This window comes from Ranitomeya imitator, chromosome 5 (assembly GCF_032444005.1).
Source record: "Ranitomeya imitator isolate aRanImi1 chromosome 5, aRanImi1.pri, whole genome shotgun sequence".
In the NCBI taxonomy this organism is placed as follows: domain Eukaryota; kingdom Metazoa; phylum Chordata; class Amphibia; order Anura; family Dendrobatidae; genus Ranitomeya; species Ranitomeya imitator.
Window position 1 is genome coordinate 468,688,395 of NC_091286.1, and position 25,014 is coordinate 468,713,408.

At 39.3% G+C, this 25,014-nt stretch overlaps 1 protein-coding gene across 8 annotated transcripts in view; it reads right to left on the reverse strand.

Moving 5' to 3' along the window:
- NLGN1 (neuroligin 1) overlaps positions 1–25,014 on the reverse strand; it is a 1,437,853-nt gene that overhangs the window by 53,402 nt on the left and 1,359,437 nt on the right. For all 8 annotated transcript variants that reach the window (XM_069727295.1, XM_069727297.1, XM_069727298.1 and 5 more), the window contains one exon: positions 10,135–10,347. In XM_069727295.1, the coding sequence (XP_069583396.1) occupies positions 10,135–10,347 (213 nt within the window). The remainder of the gene's footprint in view (positions 1–10,134; positions 10,348–25,014) is intronic.

Below are 25,014 nucleotides of genomic sequence, written 5' to 3' on the forward strand. Positions count from 1 at the left end.
TAATAGAAGGGTGTCACTACTAGGCTTGCCTGGATGCTGTGCATCTCCATTGTGTGAACAACGCCACATACAAGTCTTTTATGTGCAGCATTGTGCCAAGCAGCCACCCCCTCCATTAGTTTGGTAGGTTGAGAGTGGCTGCCTCATCGGTTATGCTGCACCTGTGTTGTCTCCATCTTAACCACATGGGTCAACTGCATCCTGATAGTGCATTTGTTTAGAGGCCTAGGCAGGTGAGAAGCTCTGCCTTGTTTTGCTGTTTTTTTCTATTTTTTGGAGGATCTCTGAATCCTCTTCTTGTGCTCTTGCTGTTTAGAATTAGGACTCATAAGCGTGAGGACCCTTGACGCGGGTTACGAGCTTGCGTATTTTGGCCAAAATATAAACTAATACCTCACAAAAAATTTTTTATATTTTTTTGTGTTTTTTGCACTTTTTTTTGGGGTGCAGTTGGGCCCATTTTTGTCTTGTAAACTGTGGTGTCTGTTCACATGGGGTGCATTTGGATAGCGCTGGGCAGGCCCGCCTGATCTAATAGAAGGGTGTCACTACTAGGCTTGCCTGGATGCTGTGCATCTCCATTGTGTGAACAGCGCCACATACAAGTCTTTTATGTGCAGCATTGTGCCAAGCAGCCACCCCCTCCATTAGTTTGGTAGGTTGAGAGTGGCTGCCTCATCGGTTTTGCTGCACCTGTGTTGTCTCCATCTTAACCACATGGGTCCACTGCACCCTGATAGTGCATTTGTTTAGAGGCCTAGGCAGGTAAGAAGCTCTGCCTTGTTTTGCTGTTTTTTTCTATTTTTTGGAGGATCTCTGAATCCTCTTCTTGTGCTCTTGCTGTTTACAATCACAGCTATACCTGCACTCCCATGGCCTCAATATTCCTCCGTGCGCATCCTGGGGGGAACACACAGCAACCCTCACATGTGACACGAGTAACTGCCTCACAATATATATATATATATATATATATATATATATATATATGTATATATATATATATATACAGTACAGTGCCTTGCTAAAGCATTCGGTCCCCTGGAACTTTTCAACCTTTTCCCACACATCATGCTTCAAACATAAAGATACCAAATGTAAATGTTTGGTGAAGAATCAAGAAGTGGAACACAATTGTGAAGTTGAACAAAATTTATTGGTTATTTTAAATTTTTGTAGAAATTCAAAAACTGAATAGTGGGGCGTGAAATATTATTTTGCCCCTTTAACTTTATACTTTGTTGCACCATCTTTTGCTGCGATTACTGCTGCAAATTACTTGGGGTATGTCTCTATCAGTTTTTACATCAAGAGACTGCAATTCTTGCCCATTCTTCCTAGACAAACAGCTCGAGCTCAGTGAGGTTTAATGGAGATCGTTTCTGAACAGCAGTTTTCAGCTCTTTCCACAGATTCTCGATTGGATTAAGGTCTGGACTTTGACTTGGCTATTCTAACACCTAGGATAAGTTTATTTGTGAACCATCCCATTGTAGATTTTGCTTTATGTTTGGGATCATTGTCTTGGAGATTTTTTTGGAAGACAAATCTCCATCCCAAAGTTTTCAGAAGTGAAGGACAGCATCCAATCCAGGTGAAGAAATAAACACTTTATTGTGCCATAGGTGCACCTATGGCACAATAAAGTGTTTATGTCTTCACCTGGATTGGATGCTGTCCTTCACTTCTGAAAACTTTGGTATGTACTCCTCCACTTGGATCCTGTGGAGCTAGGACGAGCAACCATTTTATACTACAGAGTGCTGTCTGCCGCCATTTTGCTGTTTGGACTGTGTTGAAATCTCCATCCCAGTCTCAGGTCTTTTGCAGACTCCAACAGCTTTTGTTCAAGAATGGTCCTGTATTTGGCTCGATCCATCTTCCCATCAATTTGAACCATCTTCCATGTCCCTGCTGAAGAAAAGCAGGCCCAAACTATGATGCTGCCACCACCATGCTTGACAGTGGGGATGGTGTGTTCAGGGTGATGAGCTTTGTTGCCTTTACGCAAAACATATTGTTTGGCATTGTTGCCAAAAAGTTTAATTTTGGTTTCATCTGACCAGAGCACCTTCTTCCACATGTTTGGTGTGTCTCTCAGGTGGCTTGTTACAAACTTTAAATAACACTGTTTATGTATATCTTTGAGAAATAGCTTTCTTCTTGCCACTCTTCCATAAAAGCCAGCTTTGTGCAGTGTACGACTGACTGTTGTCCTATGGACAGACTGTCCCGCCTCAGCTGTAGATCTCTGCAGTTCATCCAGAGTGATCATGGGCCTCTTGGCTGCATCTCTGATCAGTCTTCTCCTTGCTTGAGATGAAAGTTTAGAGGGAGGGCCGGGTCTTGGTAGATTCGAAGTGCTATGATACTCCTTCCATTTCAATATGATCGCTTTCACAGTGCTCCTTGAGATGTTTAAAGTTTTGGAAATCATTTTGTATCCAAATCCAGCTTTAGGCTGTGTGCACACGCTGTGGATTTTGCTGTGGATCCGCAGCGGATTTGGCCGCTGCGGATCTGCAGCAGTTTTCCCAAAGTTTACAGTACAATGTAAACCTATGGGAAAAAAAACCCGCTGTGCACATGCTGCGGAAAAAGCCGCGCGGAAACGCCACAGATTTTTTTCCGCAGCGTGTCAATTGTTTGTGCGGGTTCGGCAACGGGTTTCAACCAGCAACAATAGGAAAGTGCTGGTGAAAACCAGCAGAAGAATCCGCAGAACAAACGGCAAGAAAATCTGCAGTGAAAAATGCAGTGGTTTTGCACTGCGGATTTTCCAAATCCGCTGTGGAAAAATCTGCAGGAAAATCCGCAGCGTGGGCACATACCCTTAAACTTCTCCACAACAGTATCACAGACCTGCCTGTTGTGTTCCTTGGTCTTCATGATGCTCTCTGTGCTTCAAACAGAACCCTGAGACTATTACAGAGCAGGTGCACTTATACAGAGACTTAATTACACACAGGTGGATTATATTTATCATCATTAGGCATTTAGGACAACATTAGATCATTCAGAGATCCACAATGAACTTCTGGAGTGAGTTTGCTGCACTGAAAGTAAAGGGGCCGAATAATATTGCATGCCCCAATTTTCAGTTTATGAATTTACATACCCAGGTGGCACTATAGAGTTTAAGCCCTCTTTTTCTCAGAAGAGGCAATTTGCATATTATATTTCCCAGAGAATTGCACGGCAAATAAGCCTCCTTACCTTGACAAGCCAGAGATGGTATGTCACTTTCCATAAGGAGAAACGATACCCCTTAGACCCCAGTCCAGAGCCTCTCACCTAGCCAAATTAGTTCTCATGCTTCGCACTGACGAGGGCCAACAGCCCGAAACACCGTGTCTGCGAATTGAAGCACTAATTTGGCTTTTGTCCTACGTCATATTGCACGACTTGTTAAAGAGTTGATTGTGACTTGTAGGATTGCTGCTTCCAACAGGTGGCGCTATAGAGTTTAAGTCCTCTTTTTCTCAGAAGAGGCAATTTGCATATTATATTTCCCATAGGAGCATTGCACGGCGAATAAGCCTCCTTACCTTGACAAGCCAGAGATGGTATGTCACTCTCGATAAGGAGAAACGATACCCCTTAGACCCCAGTCCAGAGCCTCTTACCTAGCTAAATTAGTTCTCATGCTTCGCACTGACGAGGGCCAACAGCCCGAAACACCGTGTCTGCGAATTGAGATACTAATTTGGCTTTTATCGTAAGTCATATTGCACGACTTGTTAAAGAGTTGATTGTGACTTGTAGGATTGCTACTTCCAACAGGGGGCGCTATAGAGTTTAAGTCCTCTTTTTCTCAGAAGAGGCAATTTGCATATTGAATTTACATAAAAATTTAAAATAACAAATAAATTTCATTCAACTTCCAATTCATTCCACTTATTGTTGATTCTTCACCAAAAATTAGAAAAAATCTAGGTCACATATTGAAGAGTGTGATATCTCCACATATATTCAAAGAATAAAAAATTCACAACACCTCATAGCAATAAAGTGTTAACTTTTACCCACAATAAAAATGCACGTCAATTTCAGAGAGTCCTTCCCGGAAAATATCCAAGCATTCAAGTAGAAAAAGATCATGTAGATCGAAACGTCACCACAGAGGGCAGAATAAAGGAACTGCAATTTTTCACCAACGTATGAGGCGCTGTCTTAATTTGAACGTTGTAATATCTCCATCAGACTCCTGGTCTATCTGTGCTCAACAAATAGTTGCTTTTCAGGCCTACATTCACCTTTTTTGACTGTCTGCTACCCTAGGTCTATACACTATTTTGGGGTAAAAAAATTAAAAATACAGACCACAGGCCACATATTTAAGAGTCTGGTAGCTCCGTCTGACTCCTGGTCTATCTGTGCTTTACAAATAGTTGCTTTTCAGGCCTACATTCCACTTTTTTAGCTGTCCGCTACCCTACATCTATACAGTATTTTGGTGTAAAAAATAAAAAAATACAGGACACGTATTGAACAGTCTGCTATCTCAGACAGAAGTCTGGTCTATCTGTGCTCTACAAATAGTTGCTTTTCAGGCCTACATTCCACTTTTTTGGCTGTCCGCTACCCTAGGTCTATACAGTATTTTGGTGTATAAAAAATTACAAAAAAACTCCTGGCCACACATTGAAGACTGTTCTGGCTCACCGACTGGTGTGAGATGTCCCCACGCGTCGGAACGCGTTGACCACCAGCATCAGCAAGGCCGTTATTCAGTTCAGACTCCACACATAAGACTTCAGGAGTGGACATAGATGTCAGACATATGTACCATCCTGCAAAACTTTGAGGAGTCCACCAAGATGGTGAGCCGTGATGACTGCATAATTAGTGTCACCATCCTGCTTCTCTGCATTCTGTAAAGCTCTCTGCTCACAATGAAAGAGGATGCATTACAAGCGGAGCACGAGGACATGGAGCAAGGAGCCATGCATGGTGATTACACACAGCCTAGCCTCATGTCATCCCAACGTGGATTGATTGACAATGAGGAAGAGGAGGAGAAGGAAGAAGAGGAGTTACTTTCATGCGGTATAGATGGTACTACAGTACAAGCACAACTGTCAAAGTCTGTTCAGTTTGGATGTCCTGAGGACAGGGAAGAGGAGGAGGACACCTTGGTCACTCATCCTGTTGATGACACGGAAGGTTTTCCTGTTACTAGTCTGGCACGCATGGATGATTTTATGTTGCGCTGCCTTTCCCGTGACCCTCGTATTGTAAAAAAAATACTGGGTAGTGACACTTTTAGACCCATGCTACAAGAATAACTTTCAATCTCTTGTTCCAGAGGCAGACAGGTGTACTAAAATGGTGCATTACCAGAGGGCCATTGTTGTAGAATTATTGAAAAAATTCCCATCTGAAAACGCTGGCGACAGATGTCACAGTGCGTTGGACAACCAAGGAGTACAGGCAAGAGAGACACAACTCCAATCCAGCAGTGGGAGGGCAACACTGGCAAAGTTCTGGGACAGTTTTCTCAGACCCTCCCATCGCCATGACCCAGAGGCGCAGAGTAATGTCACAAGGAATGGAATGTTTAGGAAGATGGTGAGGGAGTACCATGCTGACCGTACCAATGTCCTCTGTGACTCCTGTTTGCCTTTTAAGTATTGTGTATCCAAGGTGGACACATTGCATGAATTGGCTCTCTATGCTTTGGAGGTCCTGGTCTTCCCTGCTGCTTGTGTTTTGTCAAAGCGGGTTTTTAATGCCGCTGGTAGAATTATAACAGATAAGCTCATTTGCCTGTCATTTGAAAATGCAGACAGGCTGACTCTTATAAAAATGAACAGGGGCTGGATTGGGCAAGACTTCTCTACACCACCAAATGACAGCAAAACATAATCTCCAATACAGTGTCTTTTTGGGAGGTGTATTCCCATGCACCTATTCACACCCACACATGGGTATATGCTTCATGATTTTGGCTATTTCATGTTCTCCTCCTCCTTCTCCTCATCTTCATCATCCATCACCACTAGAATGCTAGGGTAAATGTGTTCTGTGATGCTACAGCCAGCCTATTTTTTTGAAAGGGTGTCTAAGAGGCCTGTAAAAAATTTTTTTTAAATGTACCCCCAATGGGGAAATGTTTGTTAGCCCTTGCACTTAGTGTATGGGCATTACAAGTTTAGGAGACCCGCTCCTTTACATTCAGAAAACATTCATAGGAGGACATTCTCCATGTCTCTTTAGACACCACCACTAGAACACGAGGCTGAATGTATTCTGTGATGCTACAGCCAATCTAGTTTTTGCAAGGGTGTATGATGGCCGCAAACATTTTTTTTTAAAATTTACCCCCATGGGAAATGTTTGTCAGCCCATGCACTTAGTGTATGGGCATTCCAAGTATAGGTGAAGCGCTCCTTTGTAATGTGAAATTTTTTTATGAGACCCTCCTCTACGTTTCTTCCAAGGGATTGTGGTGGGTGCAAATTATGGCCAGACCTTGCATTCACTTCATGGACAAAATTTATGGTCATAAAAATAATAATAATGGAACTTTTGTTTCATGTGGACATCCAGTACATGGATTCAAAGCGTTATTGGAGTGCATGTAACTTTGGTGCAGGGCAGGCGTTGCATTCCATGCATAAGCAAACAGTATGAGACCCTCTTTCTTCTAATGGGAACAATTTTGTCCTGAGGTGCTCAAGTACGCATGCTGAAACAGTTTTTGGGGTGCATGTAACATTGGTGCAGGGGAGGGCATGCATTCAGTGCGTAAGCAAACAGTATGGGAAACACACTTTCTTCTAATGGGAACAATTTTGACATGAGGCCCTCAAGTACGTCTGCTGAAATGGTTATTGGGGTGCAAGTAACTTTAGGTCAGGCCAGGCCTTGCATTCAATGCAACATTTTTTCAGGAGGCCCTCCTGTACATCTCGTGAAAGAGTTATCGGGATGCGCCCTAATTTTTTTACAGCCAAGCCACTCAGTGCATAGGCAATAACAGTATAGGAAACCTGCTGTTTCATGGCCCTTTAAGAAGATCAATGCCACCTGATGCCCCTCTAAAAATAGGCTCTGTGACTTTAAGAGTCCCTCCTTCATAAATGAAACAAGATATATCTGCTTATGTGTCACGCAACACATGGCCAGCTAGGGTTGTTAAATGTTACAATTACATTACCCAGTGAATGCAATTGTATTGGTTTAAAGCAGTGTTTCTCAACTCCAGGCCTCAAGACCCATCAACAGGTCATGTTTTCAGGATTTCCTTAGTATTGTCCAGGTGATAATTGCAGTAACTCCTCAGACAATGATTCCGTCACCTGTGCAATACTAAGGATATCCTGAAAACTTGACCTGTTGGTGGGTCTTGAGGCCTGGAGTTGAGAAACACTGCTTTAAAGCAATGCTAAAGTTGAAAAATGCATCAAAAATGCTGCGTGAGAACATAGCCCAAGTGATGGAGGAACATTTTTGTTTGAGATTAATTATTTTGCCTGATATACAAGTCATTATTCTGGAAAGGATGTTTCTTAACATATTTCCCAGCAAAATCTATTTTGATTTCTGTTTTGTATTTTTTTGTGCACCTGTAAAAATGGCGTGAAACTCTGACAACATTGTTCACAGCTGTGACCTGGGAGTCAGAAATGCTTCCAGGGACATTTAGCATGATGTTCTTATGTTATTTGAGCAGTGTTTCCATCATTTTCAGATGTTTTTAGACCTTAAAAGGACCCCCGGTGGGGAATCGCGGTAAAAATGCTCGGGTCTCCTATAGACTTACATTGGGCTTGTTATTCTGTCTGAGTACCCGAGTGTTACAAATTGTTTGATCCAAGCAACGAGCACCTGAGCATTTTAGTGCTCGCTCATCACTAATATTACACAATATAAAGGCTGACTGTGCCTTTATGATGTTATGCTGATAATATTTACAATATGTGTATTTGTGATTGTATTATATGTGGATCCAAAGATGGAATTGTATTTGATATTTAGTAGACAATGTTTTGATTAAAAAAGCATAAAGCTGTCCCACCATGACAAGGTGCACCCAATTGGGACAGTAACTGCACTCTCTAATGTTAGAACCTACCTAGTGTGAATAGTGGAAGAGAGTAACCAGGTCCCAACTGGACACCCAGCTACAAATGTAGTAAAATAATATAATTTTACATATGTAATTTAGCCTTAAAAAGAATAAGTAATGAAGAAAATTCAAATCTATCAAAATTAAAATTCAGCAAATAGCTTGAAATTGTCTTGAAAGTTTGATTCTGAGCCTCCAGAGCATAGTAGATATGAAGTAAAAAAATTAACAATACTCTTCTCACCGCTAACCTTCCCAACCACCACAGCAGGCCCTCTGCACAGCAACTTCTCAAGGCACAAGCTATCATCTTCCTCCTTCTTTACTCTGCACCAGAGAATATCCTCCTGAGGAGGTCTCTGACTTTAGAATGTACTAAATAGACCTTGGGCAATTCATGTTTTGATATGTATCGTGACATGAGAGGTCTATTGCGCACCAGAAACCCCGTAACAGAGTGAAGCTTGAGGAAGAGGATATTGCTTTCTGTGGAGGTGAAAAGAAGAGGCTGGAGGGTGCAGCACGGAATACAAGAGAGGGAGCTGTTCCAGCAAATAGGTAAATAGCAAAATGAGTATTATTATTATTTGCATTAATATTTTTTCACCCCGTTCACAGCCCTCTGCAAATAAGCAGAATAGCAGCTGGCCGACTAACATTTTGCTGGAGTCATAAACAATAAATAACAAAAAAATTGGACTTGGAGAAAATTTTCTGATAGTTTGAGGTGAATTATATTTTCCTTGAAATTATCTTATCTCTAGTTTTTAATTATCTAGTTGAAAATGATATACAAAAAGTGTGTACAATATATAAAAATGCGTATTAGCTACTTTACAGTATGTGTTTTGTACCATAACGTGATATCTCCATCATAAAATTTTCTTGAATTTAGTTAAAAACTCAATTTTCTCATGGAAAAATTCAATACCATTAAAATTGATGGGTGACCTCACACAGGTGTATATATAGTAAACATCTTGTGACAAAGTGTCCCAAAATCCTGTTTTTGTTTTTTTTTACGCAGGTTATTATCCTCCGTACATTTTAGGGCTTTTTTTATCCAAAAGCAAAGGTAAGAAAGTAGAGATTTGTATGCCCACATTTTAATAGAATTTTTTAACAGGTTCACATCTAGTAACCTCTATTAATGTTATTTTCAAACAAATCACCTATATAGAGAAAATTATTGCATATTGATAAAATGTAATAAACGATTCAGTTACACTAACCTTAACCCTTCTTAACTGCACATAAGACCAAGTTCACTCAGACCAGACAGAACATGGAAATTGTACCAAACTTGTACACATTCCAGTTACTTATTTTGTGGACAATCGGACCGTGAAAAACGTTACAAGTCAAAAGGCCAATAGACTTTAATGGGTTTGTGTTCTGGCAATGAAAATAATGAATTCAACATATCCATGAAAACCGTATGTGTGAATAGGGCCAAAATAGGTCACAAAAACCTTACATTTCATTTCACTGGGTGGAACCGAAAAGGATAAGAAAAAAGCCAACAGAGTAGAATAAAATATGACTAAAATCTCAAAACCCTGACAATTTGGAATCATGCATGCAAATATTTAAAGTTCCTTCTCACTGGCAGTAATAAATTCAACTCATGAATTTTCAGTGAGTATGTCTTATCTTGAAACTCCTCTTTTAACCTAGATAATGTTTCCTGAGCAGCAACCATTAAAATAAAATTGTATTTTGCTCTTACAAGCCAAGGGTTCTTGTGAGAAGCTAAACTTGCCACTGAAGAATGACAAACTACAATTGACCTTATTCTCCGCGGTTCATAGGATATAAAAAAACACCTTTAAGAAAAAAGACAAGCAATGTGTATTTGTGATGTACAAGCGTCTCAAAACTGTACTAGTAAGTTTTATAACAAACACATCAGTCATGAGCCAGACAACAGCACTTTAATTGCACTCCGTCATGTCAACGGAAAAATGATAATGACTGAAAATTTTTGTGAGGCAAGAGGACAGTCACACACAGCCGCATGCAAACACCAAAAATGACAAAATTTGCAACCTGCATAATACCTTTGGTTGAATTGCTCCAACGGTTACCTTCTGAATAATGGGACATAGTTAACAGATTGACACATGATGCACCAGCACCAGATCCAAAAACTGTTATTCTTAAGGGATCACCACCAAAGAATCCAATGTTTTCACTAGTCCAACGTAAGGCTTGAATGAGATCAAGAAGGCCATAGTTTCCCTTTGCAGCTTGATCGCCGGTGCTTAGAAAACCTGCGCAAAAATAAATATGAACCATTACTGAAATGATTAACTTTAAGGAAAAAAACTATTTCAGACAATAATGTAATTTGTCATATATTTGATATTTGATTTTCGAGCACATTCTTCATAATGTTCATATCTAAAAAGTAAGACATTGAGTATGACATTGTAACGACAGACTTGAATTGATCTACCAACATTGAGAAATGACATGAACTCCAGGATAGAATGTGATTTTAGGACATATAAAATAAAGCAGAAATATTATAAAATAACTGTGATAGCAATAATCATATAAAAATATGCACCATGTAGGCTATGATAGTATATAATATTGTCACCAAATTAGCTTATCTTCACTCAAGATTTTTTTGAAAGCAGCTACAAAGCTTCTTATTACTGTCAGAGGTACAGGACTTTGAGGCCTAGTTATAAAGATTATAGGACGTTTTCATAGGTATTTAAAATTAATATCATACAGGTAAAGAGATTTGCTATGATCTAAATGCATTTCTATCAATAATTTATTCCTCCTATGTCTATAATAAAAGCATTATTGCAATGATACACATGGTGACATTTATGGAAAATATTGTCTTATGTTACAATTGGAGAAAGGAATATAAAACAAACGAAAGATGCATATTCCGATTTTCACACTGATTGACCGGAGCTTCAGTGGTTTAAAATAGATTTTATTCTAGGGTTCTTTGTGCCATAGTACACAGCAGACTTTAAGCACTAGTTAACCCCTTCAAATTCTGGTGGCCCAAGGCTCAAATCAGTTTCATAATACTGCTCCCAGTCAACATTTTCCTCTTGGAGAATGTCAAGGTAGTGTAGCAAGACATATAGCCCAGGAAAGGTTCCTTGGGAAAAATAAGGCAGCAAAGTAACCTCGTACAGGAGATTGGCTTACTCTTCTATGCCACCCCAAGTCAGTGCTGACTTTTGCAACATTACTTGATTTTTTCAGCCAAATTAGGGTATTTTCCAAAAGGAAAAAAACTCCATCTGCAGACAGCTGTTTGTGGGTTCTTGACACTTGTCAATGCAGAGCATTGGATTGTGTGCATTATCTTGGAACATGTTAAACAATGGTGCAAAACAAAAAATCTTTGTAGGTTTTTATTAATAAATCTATCAGAAAAATATTATTCATATAGCCAAAGCAGTTTCTTCTAATTATCATTGCTGGTATTTAATCACATAGGTTGCGGTAATCAATGATGGCAAGTGGTTCTAGAATAGAAGGTTTCAATACTTTTTTATATACCTTTCTACACTTTATTGTCTCCTTCATCTTAGGTAAATAACATAAAAATAATATGTTTATATTTATATGTTATAATAAAGTTGTGCTTTATTGAAAACTTTATTAAACTCGAGACCATCTGGTACTTTAATCTGTCAATTAAGTAGAAGACAAACTTCTAAAATGTTTATAGTTTATTATTCTTCTTCACAAGTTTGTACTTTAATTTCCTTCCTTGTTTTCTTATTTCCATTGTACAACCAAATTATTTTATATTAGTTTGCCTTTTGTTATCCTTTATCTTTTATTGTCGATGTAAGGTATAAGAGTTTGTGTGTACGATGAATTGTACGAGTGATATTCATAGATTTATTTTTCTTTACCTAAGCTCATAAGAAGCTAAATATTTATGCCATTATTAAACTGTCAGTAGAGCTGAAAATAAAATGTATAGAAAAAACGTGATGAAACAGTAGAAATATTGCATGACAAATCTGAATTATTGTACCATACTGCTACACAGAACCTGCGCTATCTCAATAGTACGTAAAAAAAAAACCCTGCATGAAGGCGAACATAACCTCATCACACTGATTACGAAAACTGCTTACTGGGGTTATAGGGCAATGTAAAATACACCCAACATGAAATGTACATAATATCTAACTGATAGACTTATGGATAGCTAATATGAGTTTTAACAGACAGTGCAACATAATTCTTAGAAAATGTTTTATGAATAAAGAAATACAAAAAGGAATCTTATAGCCACAGATTTTTTGCTGCAAAGGTTTCTATGTGAATCAAGACCATAATCTCAAGTTTCAAGTCATATGTAAAGAACATACAGGGCTGATCTTTTAGTCCAGCTAGTGCTTCTGGAGACGAACACCCATAAATTCAGCAGGCTCTCATAGCTACAGAAATTTCTAACATGTGGACGCAAAATGTGGTTTAGGCATACTGTGGCCCTCTGAGGGGAGAGGGGCATTTGGATTTGAGAAAGCAGAATTAGCTGGATTTCTTATGGGGGGTGAGAAGCCATTTTGCTTTTCCAGAGCCTTTGTACTACCAGAAACATGGATGCCCCTATATTTCCTTTTACAGATGATGGACTTGAGTGAATATTTGCTATATTTTTTGGATTGAGTTGAAGCTTTTGTTAGGAACATTTTACATAATATTTGGGATCACATTTATCCAGCACTCTACGCTGGGCTCTTTCCATCTAAATCTCTGAGTGACATGATTCAGATGAAACCCAGAGGGATCTCTTCACTATGAGGCATCAGAATTACTGTGGACTCCATTTGGCCTCTGATCAGTGTTGCCTTTCTTTTCAGAGTTGCACAAAACTGTAGCTGATGGCACTTTTATGCATGCCTGAAAAGACAGACACTGCTGGGTCATAGGTCAGACGGAGTCCACAGTGGCTCCATCTGCCTCATTATAGGGAATCTTCCATCAGGGATACATCTGAATCACGTCTATTAGAGATTTACATGGAAACCACAGTGTAAGCGATCAGCCTAGTGTGCAGGATACGCAGAGCCTTACTGTAATCTCTAGGAGGCAGCATGGAAAAATTAAGAGAAGGTGAAAAATTGGTCTTTTTTGTGGCATTTCTAATGTGGTATAAGTGATTAGACAACTTTGTTATTCTGGTTGGTGTGATTACAACAATACCAGATTTATAGCTTTTTTTTTTTACATTTGCTGCTGTCACACAATAAAGGATGCTTTTATTGCAAACGCTAATTTTTGTATCACTACATTTTGAGAGCTATAATTTTTCCATATTTTTGCTGATGGAGACATGTGACTGTGGGCACCTGACATTTTTTATCCGCTTTCTATTCCATTTTTTGGTAGGCAGAATGAACAAACACCATCAATCCAGGAATTGTTTTTTCCAGTTTTTTTCATGCCATTCTGCCTGTGGTAAAATTGATAAGGCAGCTTTATTCTTTCGCTTTTTTGAGTTTTGTCACTTTTATGCAAAATACACGTGGATGAGAGGTAAGCAAGAGAAAGAAACTGGCAAACCATAAGTGCTTACATTCTAGAGCAGGGGTGTCAAACTGCATTCCTCGAGGGCTGCAAACAGGTCATGTTTTCAGGATTTCCTTGTACTGCACAGGTGATAATTTAATCACCTACACAAATAATGAGTTGATGATTAAATTATCACCTGTGCAGTACAAGGAAATCCTGAAAACATGACCTATTTGCAGCCCTCGAGGACTGCAGTTTGACACCCCTGTTCTAGAGGAGAGAGTGAACGGGGACCCTGCTGAATTTAAGAGTTTACATTAAAAAAAGATGGAGAGAGAGTACCCCGTTCATCATAAGAGCGTACACCGTATAGGACAGAGAGAAAGGGCGAAAGAGGACTCCATTGACCATAAGACCTTATAGGAGAGCAAGATTTACCCAGCGAATCTGGAGCTGGAAAACAACTCTGCTGTACATTCTGCAATCCACTGGAAACAGCTGATCTGTGATGGTCGAGATTAGGGTTGAGTGAAACGGGTCGGCCATTTTCAGAAGTCGCTGACTTTTGGCAAGGTCGGGTTTCATGAAACCCGACCCGACCCCTGTGTGGGGTCGGCCATGAGGTCGGCGATCTTCTGAATCTGGTATCGGAATTCCGATACCGAGTTCCGATATGTTTGCAATATCGGAAATCGATATCGGAATCCATATTTAAGTGTAAAAGAAAGAATTAAAATAAAAAATATTGCTATACTCACCCTCTGACGCGCCCTGGTACTAACCGGCAGCCTTCCTTCCTTAGACTCAGCGCTTGAAGGACCTTCGGTGACGTCGCGGCTTGTGATTGGTCGTGCGACGGCCCATGTGACCGCTCACGCGACCAATCACAAGCCGCTACGTCACCAAAGGTCCTTCAAGCGCTGATTCTTAGGAAGGAAGGCTGCTGGAAAGAAGCAGGGCGCGTCCGAGGGTGAGTATATTCTTGTTAGGTATATACTCACCCTCGGACGCGCCCTGCTTCTTTCCGGCAGCCTTCCTTCCTAAGAATCAGTGCTTGACGGACCTTCGGTGATGTCGCGGCTTGTGATTGGTCGCGTGAGCGGTCACATGGGCCGTTGCGCGACCAATCACAAGCCGCGACGTCACTGATTCTAAGGAAGGAAGACTGCCGGTTAGTACCGGTGCGTGTCAGAGGGTAAGTATAGCAATATTTTTTATTTTAATTCTTTCTTTTATACTTAAATATGGATCCCAGGGCCTGAAGGAGAGCTTCCTCTCCTTCAGACCCTGGGAACCATAATAACCCATTGCAATGCATTGGGTTTCGACTTTTTTATAGGATCGGCCGATTTCACTCGACCCGACTTTTGAGAAAGTCGGGTTTCGTGAAACCCGACCCGATCCTATAAAAGTAAAGGTCGCTCAACCCTAGTCGAGATACAACCACCGAAAATCTCAGCTTCAAAATTAACCTTAGTTTCAGGCATAGATATAGCCATTAACAGCCAAGATGTATCTCATATATCTTTGGCTATTGAATTGCCACTCAACAACGACTTATGAGATACATCCCAGACAGTGGAAGTGTTGTCTCTTTGGGTGGTGGAGACTGCTGTGCAGAACAGTATGTGGACCCTTTGCATGCTAATAGTTCCTCATAATGCACAATTTTAACTGCTTTGCCTGTGCCGCATCACATTTTGCACCAATGATATGTCTGATCCTGCCTCATTAATATATGATGCTTACTGTGTTATAAATAGAGTAAGGCTGGGGCCTGTGCATGACACAGAAGTATTAATGCGTTGTGCATGCATACCAAAGCCATGCTCTGGGCATAATACAAAGTGCCAGGCTTTTCTGGAGTGTTCCTTTAACTGAATGAAATGTAAAATAAATAAAGCTAAAGTCGTATTTAGTTTTGTTTTTTCATATACCTAAATTAAATAATGCTGTAACAATAATTACATGGAAAAAAATAATACCATTGTTAATTAACTCAAACTAATAACTTTGGAAACACCATTTTTATGTCTGAGAAGTTCTGCAAAATATTAAACTGATAACATTTCAATTAGTGGTTTCAAATTTCTAAGACTTTTAAGACCAAATGCTTTCTGATAACAAAGTAATTTAATACAGCAGGAAAATAATTTTCTCTTGTTTATGATATTTACAATTAACTGGACAAACACACTTAAGCAATTTGATGCTTTCGGTTGAAATATTTTTCATCTTTCTTTTTATTTTCAGCTAATAAATCAATAGTATGGTATAACCAGCCAAAAGTCTGCAGATATTTTGCAGTAAATATCGTCATCTCTGTTTTTGGGCCAAACCTGCTCTTTTCCGTTGTTCCGCTTGATTTAACAGCTGGCTTGTAGACTTTGTAGCAACACCGAATATTAATGTCAGTTATGAATGTGGCATTTGTTCTTTTCTGCAATGCCAGCTCACATAGTGACATCTGTAACAGGGTTTTAACTATCTGCCCATTCAAATTATAATATAGTGTCTCCTAGGGCTCATGCACATTTCACAGTCATGTGCATAGTACCCATATATTGCCATACAGTCAGGGCTGAAAGTGTTTGCACCTTTGAAATTGCTCCAGAAAATAAAGTATTTCTCCCACAACATTATTACAGTTGCACATGTTTTGTTATGTACATATTTATTTCATTTTTTTGTACTGGAATAACACAAAAAAACTTGAAATAAAAGGCAAATTGGACATAACTTCACACAAAACCCCCAAAATAGGCAAGACAAAATTGTTGGCACCCTCAAATTAATATTTGGATGCACACCCTTTGGAATGAATAAATGCAATCATTCAATCAATCAATCGATCTTCCTATAACCATCAACAATCTTCTTATACCTCTCAACTGGAGTTTTGAACGACTCTTCTTTCGCAAACTGCTACAGGCTACAGGTCTCTCATATTTGAAGAGTGCCTTCTCCCAAGAGCAATGTCTCCCAAAAGCAATCACTCCGCAGGTGACCCAGACTCATTACTAGCCACTTCAGAACTCTTCTGCTTTTTGTTTCCATTCATTTCTGGGTGCTTTTTGAAATATGATTGTGGTCATTTTCCTTTGCAAAGATCCATGAACTGGGACTCAAACCCAGCTTTCTGACACTAGGCACGACGTTGCGTCCCAAAATCGTTTGGTAATATTCAGATTTCATGAAGCGTTGAACACAGTCTAGGCACCTAGTGCCAGAATCAGTAAAACAACACCAAAACATTTTTAAACCTTCACCATATTTAACTGTAGGTACTGTGTTCTTTTTACTTGTAGGCCTCATAACGCTTTAGGTAAACAGTAGAATGATGCTCTTTACTAAAAAGCTCTATCTTGGCCTCATCTGTCCACAAGACACTTTCTCATAAGGATTTTGGCTAAATCATGATATTTTGGCAATCTGCAGTCTAGCTTTTTTTGTGTCTCTGTCAACACTTGTGTCCTCCTGCCATAGCGTTTCATTTCATTCAAATGTTGACACTGATGCACCCTGAGCCTGCAGGACAGCTTGAATTTCTTTACAACTTGATTGGGGCTGCTTATCCACCTTTCAGACTATCCTCCACTTCAACCTTTCATCAATTTTCTCTGCTATCCACATCCTGGGAGATCAGCTACAGTGCATTCAGTAATGAACATCTTGATTATGTTGCGCACCATGGACAAAATTACATAAGATTATGGTTCCTCAGACAGTTCTCTTCTCCTGTTTCTGTTCTCCATGCCTAGTGTGGCACACACCGACACACATTTGCAAAGATTGAGTAAAATTCTCTCCTTTTTATCTGTGATTTTCATCTTGTCCACAACAGCTACTTGCCACAGGTGAGTTTTAACAAGCATCACATGCTAGACACAAAGTTGTTCACCCACAATTTTGGAAATGTGCTAACTATTTTGTCCTGCCCATTTTGGGGGTTTTGTGTAACATTATGTCCAATTTGAGTCATTTCAGTTTGTTTAGTTGTTCCAATACACATAAAGGAAGTAAACATGATATAACAAAACATGTGTAATTGGAATCATTTTCTGGGAGAAATACTTCCTTTTCTGTAACACTTTATATATAGTAATTACAGGCATCACTGTATAATCCCTTGGAAACATTATTTCTAAAGAATAACAGATGTGGAACATGGCATGCTATGGATCAAAACAGTATTTTCTTTTTCTAGAGATAAAACCTCACACTCCCTGATGAAGCTGGGTGAAACATGCGATGAGGTGCAAGGGCTACACTACAACAAGGTCTTACTACTATTGTATTATTTAAGTTATACCAACAATTATATCCTTGCCTTTTTAGTCACTGGGATTTAGACCATGGGCATGTGATATATACTGCAACCTAGGTATGTTTTGTCATCCTAATTGACTTACTCCGTCATTTATTAATAAATTTGTTATTTCAATATTTTCTTTATATTGATCAATTGTTTTTGTTCTGTGAGATTTTTTGCAGCCCATTTTTTTTTTTTTGTGTTGTTTTGCCCTTATTGATGTAGGTATGTCTCTGGTAGTGTATTATTTATTGATTTTCCTTGAGAATTTAGTTGTCTTTATACATCACCTTATCATGCCTCATGATGAACTGTATTCTCCCCTGGAAAAATTACTTCTAAAGGACAAATGCTGTATAACTTGGTTTGATATGGAGTAAGTCAAGATTTAGTTTTGTTTGAGATAAAATCTCACGTTGACTAATAAATATACACCTAATGACCATATTACCATATTAAACTGTTAAAAGGGGGTATATGAGGGAAACAACCAGTTCATAATCATTGGGGTTTTATCAGAATACATGAAAACAAGGCAAAAATTAAAAAAACAAGAAAAAATAACTATTGGCCTACTGCATTAAGCTATCAGCTTGCTTTCAACTATTGTGGCCTTCAGATAACCTTGAAAATGCTTACTTCATCTCACTAATGGATCACCACTAAAACACAGTTGACAGATTTGCACACTTGTCACATTCTGGCTGGTGAAATTCATGTATTAATATAGGATATATGTATAGAGCCTATCTATCTAGACAATTCCTTTATATAAAGGTCAAAGCGATCACTGAATTATTTATTTTGTATTATTACTTTAGTATACACTGTTCTGCTTTCTCCAAAAGATATATAGGGACAAGCTAAAAGCGGCGGCAGATATAGCGCCCAAACCTTTCCTATTTTAAGGCTTATAAGTAAAGAATAAAAGGACTAGAATCGTCTGCCAACTGACTGTAAGTGCTGTTTTTATGATTATAATTATGTTATTTGGGGGAAACATGGTTCATAGATGTCTTGGCAATTGAAGTTGAGCTTTGACCTTTCGAGCAAATCAAAGTACAACAGTGCATCAGTGTCCTTGTTGCAGAGCAGCAGAACTCATTCCGCACACTTGTCATTGCGCGCTCATAAAGACAGATCTACCATCTCATATTAATTCTCACTCGCAAACAGGTTGTGTCCTCAGGTCAGGAATGAAGTAATCAGCTCAGCATGAACTGCGGGAAAAGTGACAGTAGATTTGGCAGCCCCATATCTAATGGAGTATATCCTATAGCTCTCAGTTCCCCGCAGGGCTCATCCGTAACCTTTATAGTCTCTTTTATTTCACAATAATTAGAACCTGAAAAGGCATTTCTACTTCTTTCATGTATTTATACATTTGGTTTTAATATCTTAGCCTGTAATTTTTTAGCTACACTGAATGGATATATTCAGATTACATGCCACAAATGAGAGAGGAGGGGGAGATTTTATCACTACATTTAAACCTAAAATATTCTCTAGAATGATTAGCTTTTCGATTGTAACAAAAAACTGAAATATTAAGATCGTACATAAAAAAATGACAATCTGTCACTGTCCATATGACATCAAAGTTGAATAGCTACACCCAACCTTGCCTTGACTTCTTTTCTGGATAGGACTGTAATAGCACTTTTTGGCAACTGCTGCAATCATAGTGGTAGTCATGGTAACCAGTATTATGCCTCCCTGTGGTGAAGACATAGGAGAAGCAGAAACCTAAGATGTTTGGAAACCTAAGATGTTTGTTCCACTGTGCTTATGACTGAATTAGAATTCATCATATATGCATGTGTGACATCTCTCACTGTCTGCCCATCTAAACCATATTGTTGTTCTGAAAAAAATGCAAAATATACAAAAAAATCATATATACACCATATATGTACAAAAATATATATAATCATTGTATATATATACATATATATATATAAACACAGTAAATTAACTGTATATAGAAATATATATGGTATATATAAATATATCAGACTCACACACAACTAAATGTAGATCAAACAAATATTTGCCACCTTCATCGGCGGCAGCGAGCCTTCTGCTTATGTTGCAGGTCTATTCTCATTTTATTTGAATGGATGGCCCATAAGCCACAATACAGTTGAGTGGATCCTGCATCCATCAGGAGATGTATAAGCATTTACAGTATGTATATTTTTATATATTTATACACATGCAAAGAAAATCGTACTATGTAAAACTTAATACTGGGCCAATATTCTCAATACACATGCATCAAAAATATCAGCATTCTAGATGTAAGATTGTGAAAAATAGTGTGGTTCTTATGCATCCATGTATGTGTTTCTTTAAAAATAACTATGCATATATGCAGATATAACAGGCACCGATCGCACATTCATTACATACTAACTCCAGTTGACTTTGTATTATATCATCTGTGCAGTAATTGCTGTTCCTTTAGATGTATATACAGCACATATAATGCGTATATGGTATATATATATATATGTATATGCACACATATACTATATATATATATATACACACATACAGTATATGTGTGCATGTATATAATAACATATATGCAGTATATGTGGTGTATATACATCTAAAGAGGTAGCATATGTACAGTTATTCTTATCCAATGCCAGGTAAATCTACTATATAAAGCTGAATGTGTGTGTGTGTGTGTATGTCCGGGATTGGCATCTGCACCGTCGCAGCTACAGCCACAAAATTTTGCACGGTCACACGTCTGGACCCCGAGAGCGTCATAGGCTATATTGTGAGGCGAAATTTTAACCCCGCGCATTCCAATTCACCAAACAATTTTGCCCCTATCTACATAATGGGGAAAAAAGTGAAAGGAAAAGTGTTGGAAGCGTCGCAGCTACAGCAACAAAATTTTGCACAGTCACACGTCGGGACCCTGAGTGCGTCATAGGCTACGTTGTGAGGTGAAATATTAATCCCACGCTTTCCAATTCACCAAACAATTTTGCCCCTATCTACATAATGGGGAAAAAAGTGAAAGGAAAAGTGTTGGAGGCGTCGCAGCTACAGAAACAAAATTTTGCACAGTCACACGTCTGGACCCTGAGAGCGTCATAGGCTATGTTGTGAGGTGAAATTTTAACCCCACGCGTTCCAATTCACCAAACAATTTTGCCCCTATCTACATAATGGGGAAAAAGGGAAAGGAAAAGTGTTGGAAGCGTCGCAGCTACAGCAACAAAATTTTGCACAGTCAAACGTCTGGACCCCGAGAGCGTCATAGGCTATGTTGTGAGGTGAAATTTTAACCCCGCGCTTTCCAATTCACCAAACAATTTTGCCCCTATCTACATAAAAAATGAAAGGAAAAGTGTAGGAGGCAAATTGACAGCTGCCAGATGTGAACAAGGGGGACTTAAAGAATGAGAGCGATGGCGCCAAAGAGTATATACCGTACAGTTGCTAAGGTGGGGCCTCGACATGGGAGGCACGCACCACACACGGGGTTATGAACACACACAAAATGCGCCACACACTACCACGTGCTTGAACACATATTACCCTCAGCACACATTTCACCACAAATACACCAACCTCGCCACATAAAAGTCGAAACACAAAAGTCGCCACTCAAAACTCGCCAGGCGCAGAACTCGCCACATGCAAAAACTAGGCTCTTGCAAAACTCGCCACAAGTGCAAAATTCTCCTCATGAAAAACTCGCCACACGCAAAACTTGCACACGCGGAAAAATTGCCACATGCACAAAAGTTGCAACACATGCAAAAGTTGCCTCACACAAAACTTGCACATACTCAAGGCACCACACATAATACTCGCAACGCGCAAAACTCGCCATGCGCAAAACTTGCTGCACACAACTTGCTACACTAACCTGTCACATGTAACTCAACACACAAAAAGTTGCTACACGCATGTTACTACACATGCATGTCGCCATACGCAACTCAACACACACAACTTGACAAACGAAACTCGCCCTAAAACACACACAAGTCTGGTATTATCCTTCAAAAATAAAAATCTGATTAATAAGCAGACAAACTACAACAATTGCACCATATAGGAAATACGGCAGCTGTCAGTCACATGACCTGTCTATTATGTGTATGTGTGAGCTAATATATACTGCCAGGGGGAGGGCTTCCTGTTGGCTGGGGATTTATCAGGCTGCCAATTTAGCTTACAAATACTGAGGTAAAAATACTGAGCAAATAACGTGTTAACGAGGTCTAATACAGGAGATCACACAGGTATATACTATATACAGGGGAGATGACACACAGATATATACTATATACAAGAGAGATAACACACAGGTATATACTATATAGAGGAGGAGATGACATACAGGTACATACTATATACAGGAGGAGATGACATACAGGTATATACTAAATACAGGAGGAGATGACACACAGGTATATACTATATACAGGAGCAGATTACCTACAGGTATATACTATATACAGGAGGAGATGACATACAGGTATATGCTATATATAGAAGATGACCTACAGGTATATACTATATACAGGAGGAGATGACACACAGATATATACTATATACAGGGGAGATGACACACAGGTATATACTATATACAGGAGGAGATGACATACAGGTATATACTATATATAGAAGGAGATGACATACAGGTATATACTATATATAGGAGGAGATGACATACAGGTATATACTATATACAGGGGAGATGACACACAGCAGGTATATACTATATACAGGGGAGATGACATACAGGTATATACTATATACAGGAGATGACATACAGGTGTATACTATATATAAGGGAGATGACAAACATGTATATACTGAGGTGAAAATGAGAGGTGTGAGGTGAAAATGAAAAGGTGTGAGTGCAAAATGAGAGGAGTGAGGGAAAATAGTGTAGTGATCGGAAAATGACAGATGTGAGGTCGAAATGACAAGTGTTAGGGGGGAATGAGAGGAGTGAGGGAGAAAATGAGAGGTGTGAGGGAGAAAATGAGAGATGTGAGGGGGAAAATGAGAGGCGTGATGGGAAAATAAGAGAAGTGACGTGCTATAACTAACCACAGATATTTACTATGCCCAGGCAACGCTGGGCTCTTCAGCTACTCTAATATATAAAGCTGAATGTGTGTGTGTGTGTGTGTGTGTGTGTGTGTGTGTGTGTGTGTGTGTGTCCGGGATTGGCATCTGCACCGTCGCAGCTACAGCCACAAAATTTTGCAAAGTCACACGTCTGGACCCCGAGAGTGTCATAGGCTATGTTGTCAGGCAAAATTTTAACCCCGCGCATTCCAATTCACCAAACAATTTTGCCCCTATCTACATAATGGGGAAAAGTGAAAGGAAAAGTGTTGGAGGCAAATTGACAGCTACCAGATGTGAACAAGGGGGACTTAAAGAATGAGAGCGATGGCGCCAAAGAGTATATACCGTACAGTTGCTAACGTGGGGCCCCAACATGGCATACTCACCAAACACGGGGATATGAACACACACACAGAATGCACCACACACTACCACGTGGTTGAACACATATACCACCCTCAGCACACATTTCACCACATATAGTCCAACCTCGCCACATAAAAGTCAAAACAAAAAAGTCACCGCTCAAAACTCGCCACGTGCAAAATTTGCCACATGCAAAACTCCCCTTATGGAAAACTCGCCACACACAAAAATTGCTTACGTGGAAAAATTACCACATGCAGAAAAGTTGCAACACATGCAAAATTTGCCTCACACAAAACTTGCACCTACTCAAAATGCACCACACATAAAACTCGCCATGATCAAAACTCGCCTCGCGCAAAACTTGCTGCACACAACTTGCTACACTAATCTGTCACATGTAACTCGACACAAAAAGTTGCTACACGCATGTCGCCACACAAAACTCATCTCTCAAAAGTCGCTACATGCATGTCGCCACACACAACTTCACACACACAACTCGACACATGAAACTCTCCCTGAAACACACACAAATCTGGTATTATCCTTCAAAAATAAAAATCTGATTAATAAGCAGACAAACTACAAGAGCAACAAATGTACCATATAGGAAATACGGCAGCTGTCAGTCACATGATCTGTCTATTATGTGTATGTGTGAGCGAATATATACTGCCAGGGGGAGGGCTTCCTGTTGGCTGGGGATTTATCAGGCTGCCAAATTAGCTTACAAATACTGAGGTAAAAATACTGACCAAATAACATGTGAATGAGGTCTAATACAGGAGGAGATGACACACAGATATATACTATATACAGGAGGAGATGACACACAGGTATATACTATATACAGGAGCAGATGACACACAGATATATACTATATACAGGAGGAGATGACTTACAGGTATATACTATATACAGGAGGAGATGACACATGTATATACTATATACAGGAGGAGATGACATATAGGTATATACTATATAAAAGAGGAGATGACACATAGGTATATAGAGGAGGAGATGACATACAGCAAGTATATACTATATACAGGGGAGATGACATACAGGTATATACTATATACAGGAGGAGATGACACACAGGTATATACTATATACAGGAGCAGATGACACACAGATATATATTATATGCAGTAGCAGATGACACACAGGTATATACTATATACAGGAGGAGATGACACATGTATATACTATATACAGGAGGAGATGACATATAGGTATATACTATATAAAAGAGGAGATGACACATAGGTATATAGAGGAGGAGATGACATACAGCAAGTATATACTATATACAGGGGAGATGACATACAGGTATATACTATATACAGGAGATGACATACAGGTATATACTATATACAGGAGATGACATACAAGTGTGTACTATATATAAGGGAGATGACAAACATGTATATACTGAGGGAAAAATGAGAGGTGTGAGGTGAAAATGAGAGGTGTGAGGTAAAAATGAGAGGTGTGAGGTGAAAATCAAAAGGTGTGAGTGCAAAATGAGACGAGTGAGGGAAAATAGTGGAATGATTGGAAAATTACAGATGTGAGGTCGAAATGACAAGTGTTAGGGGGGAATGAGAGGAGTGAGGGGGGAATGAGA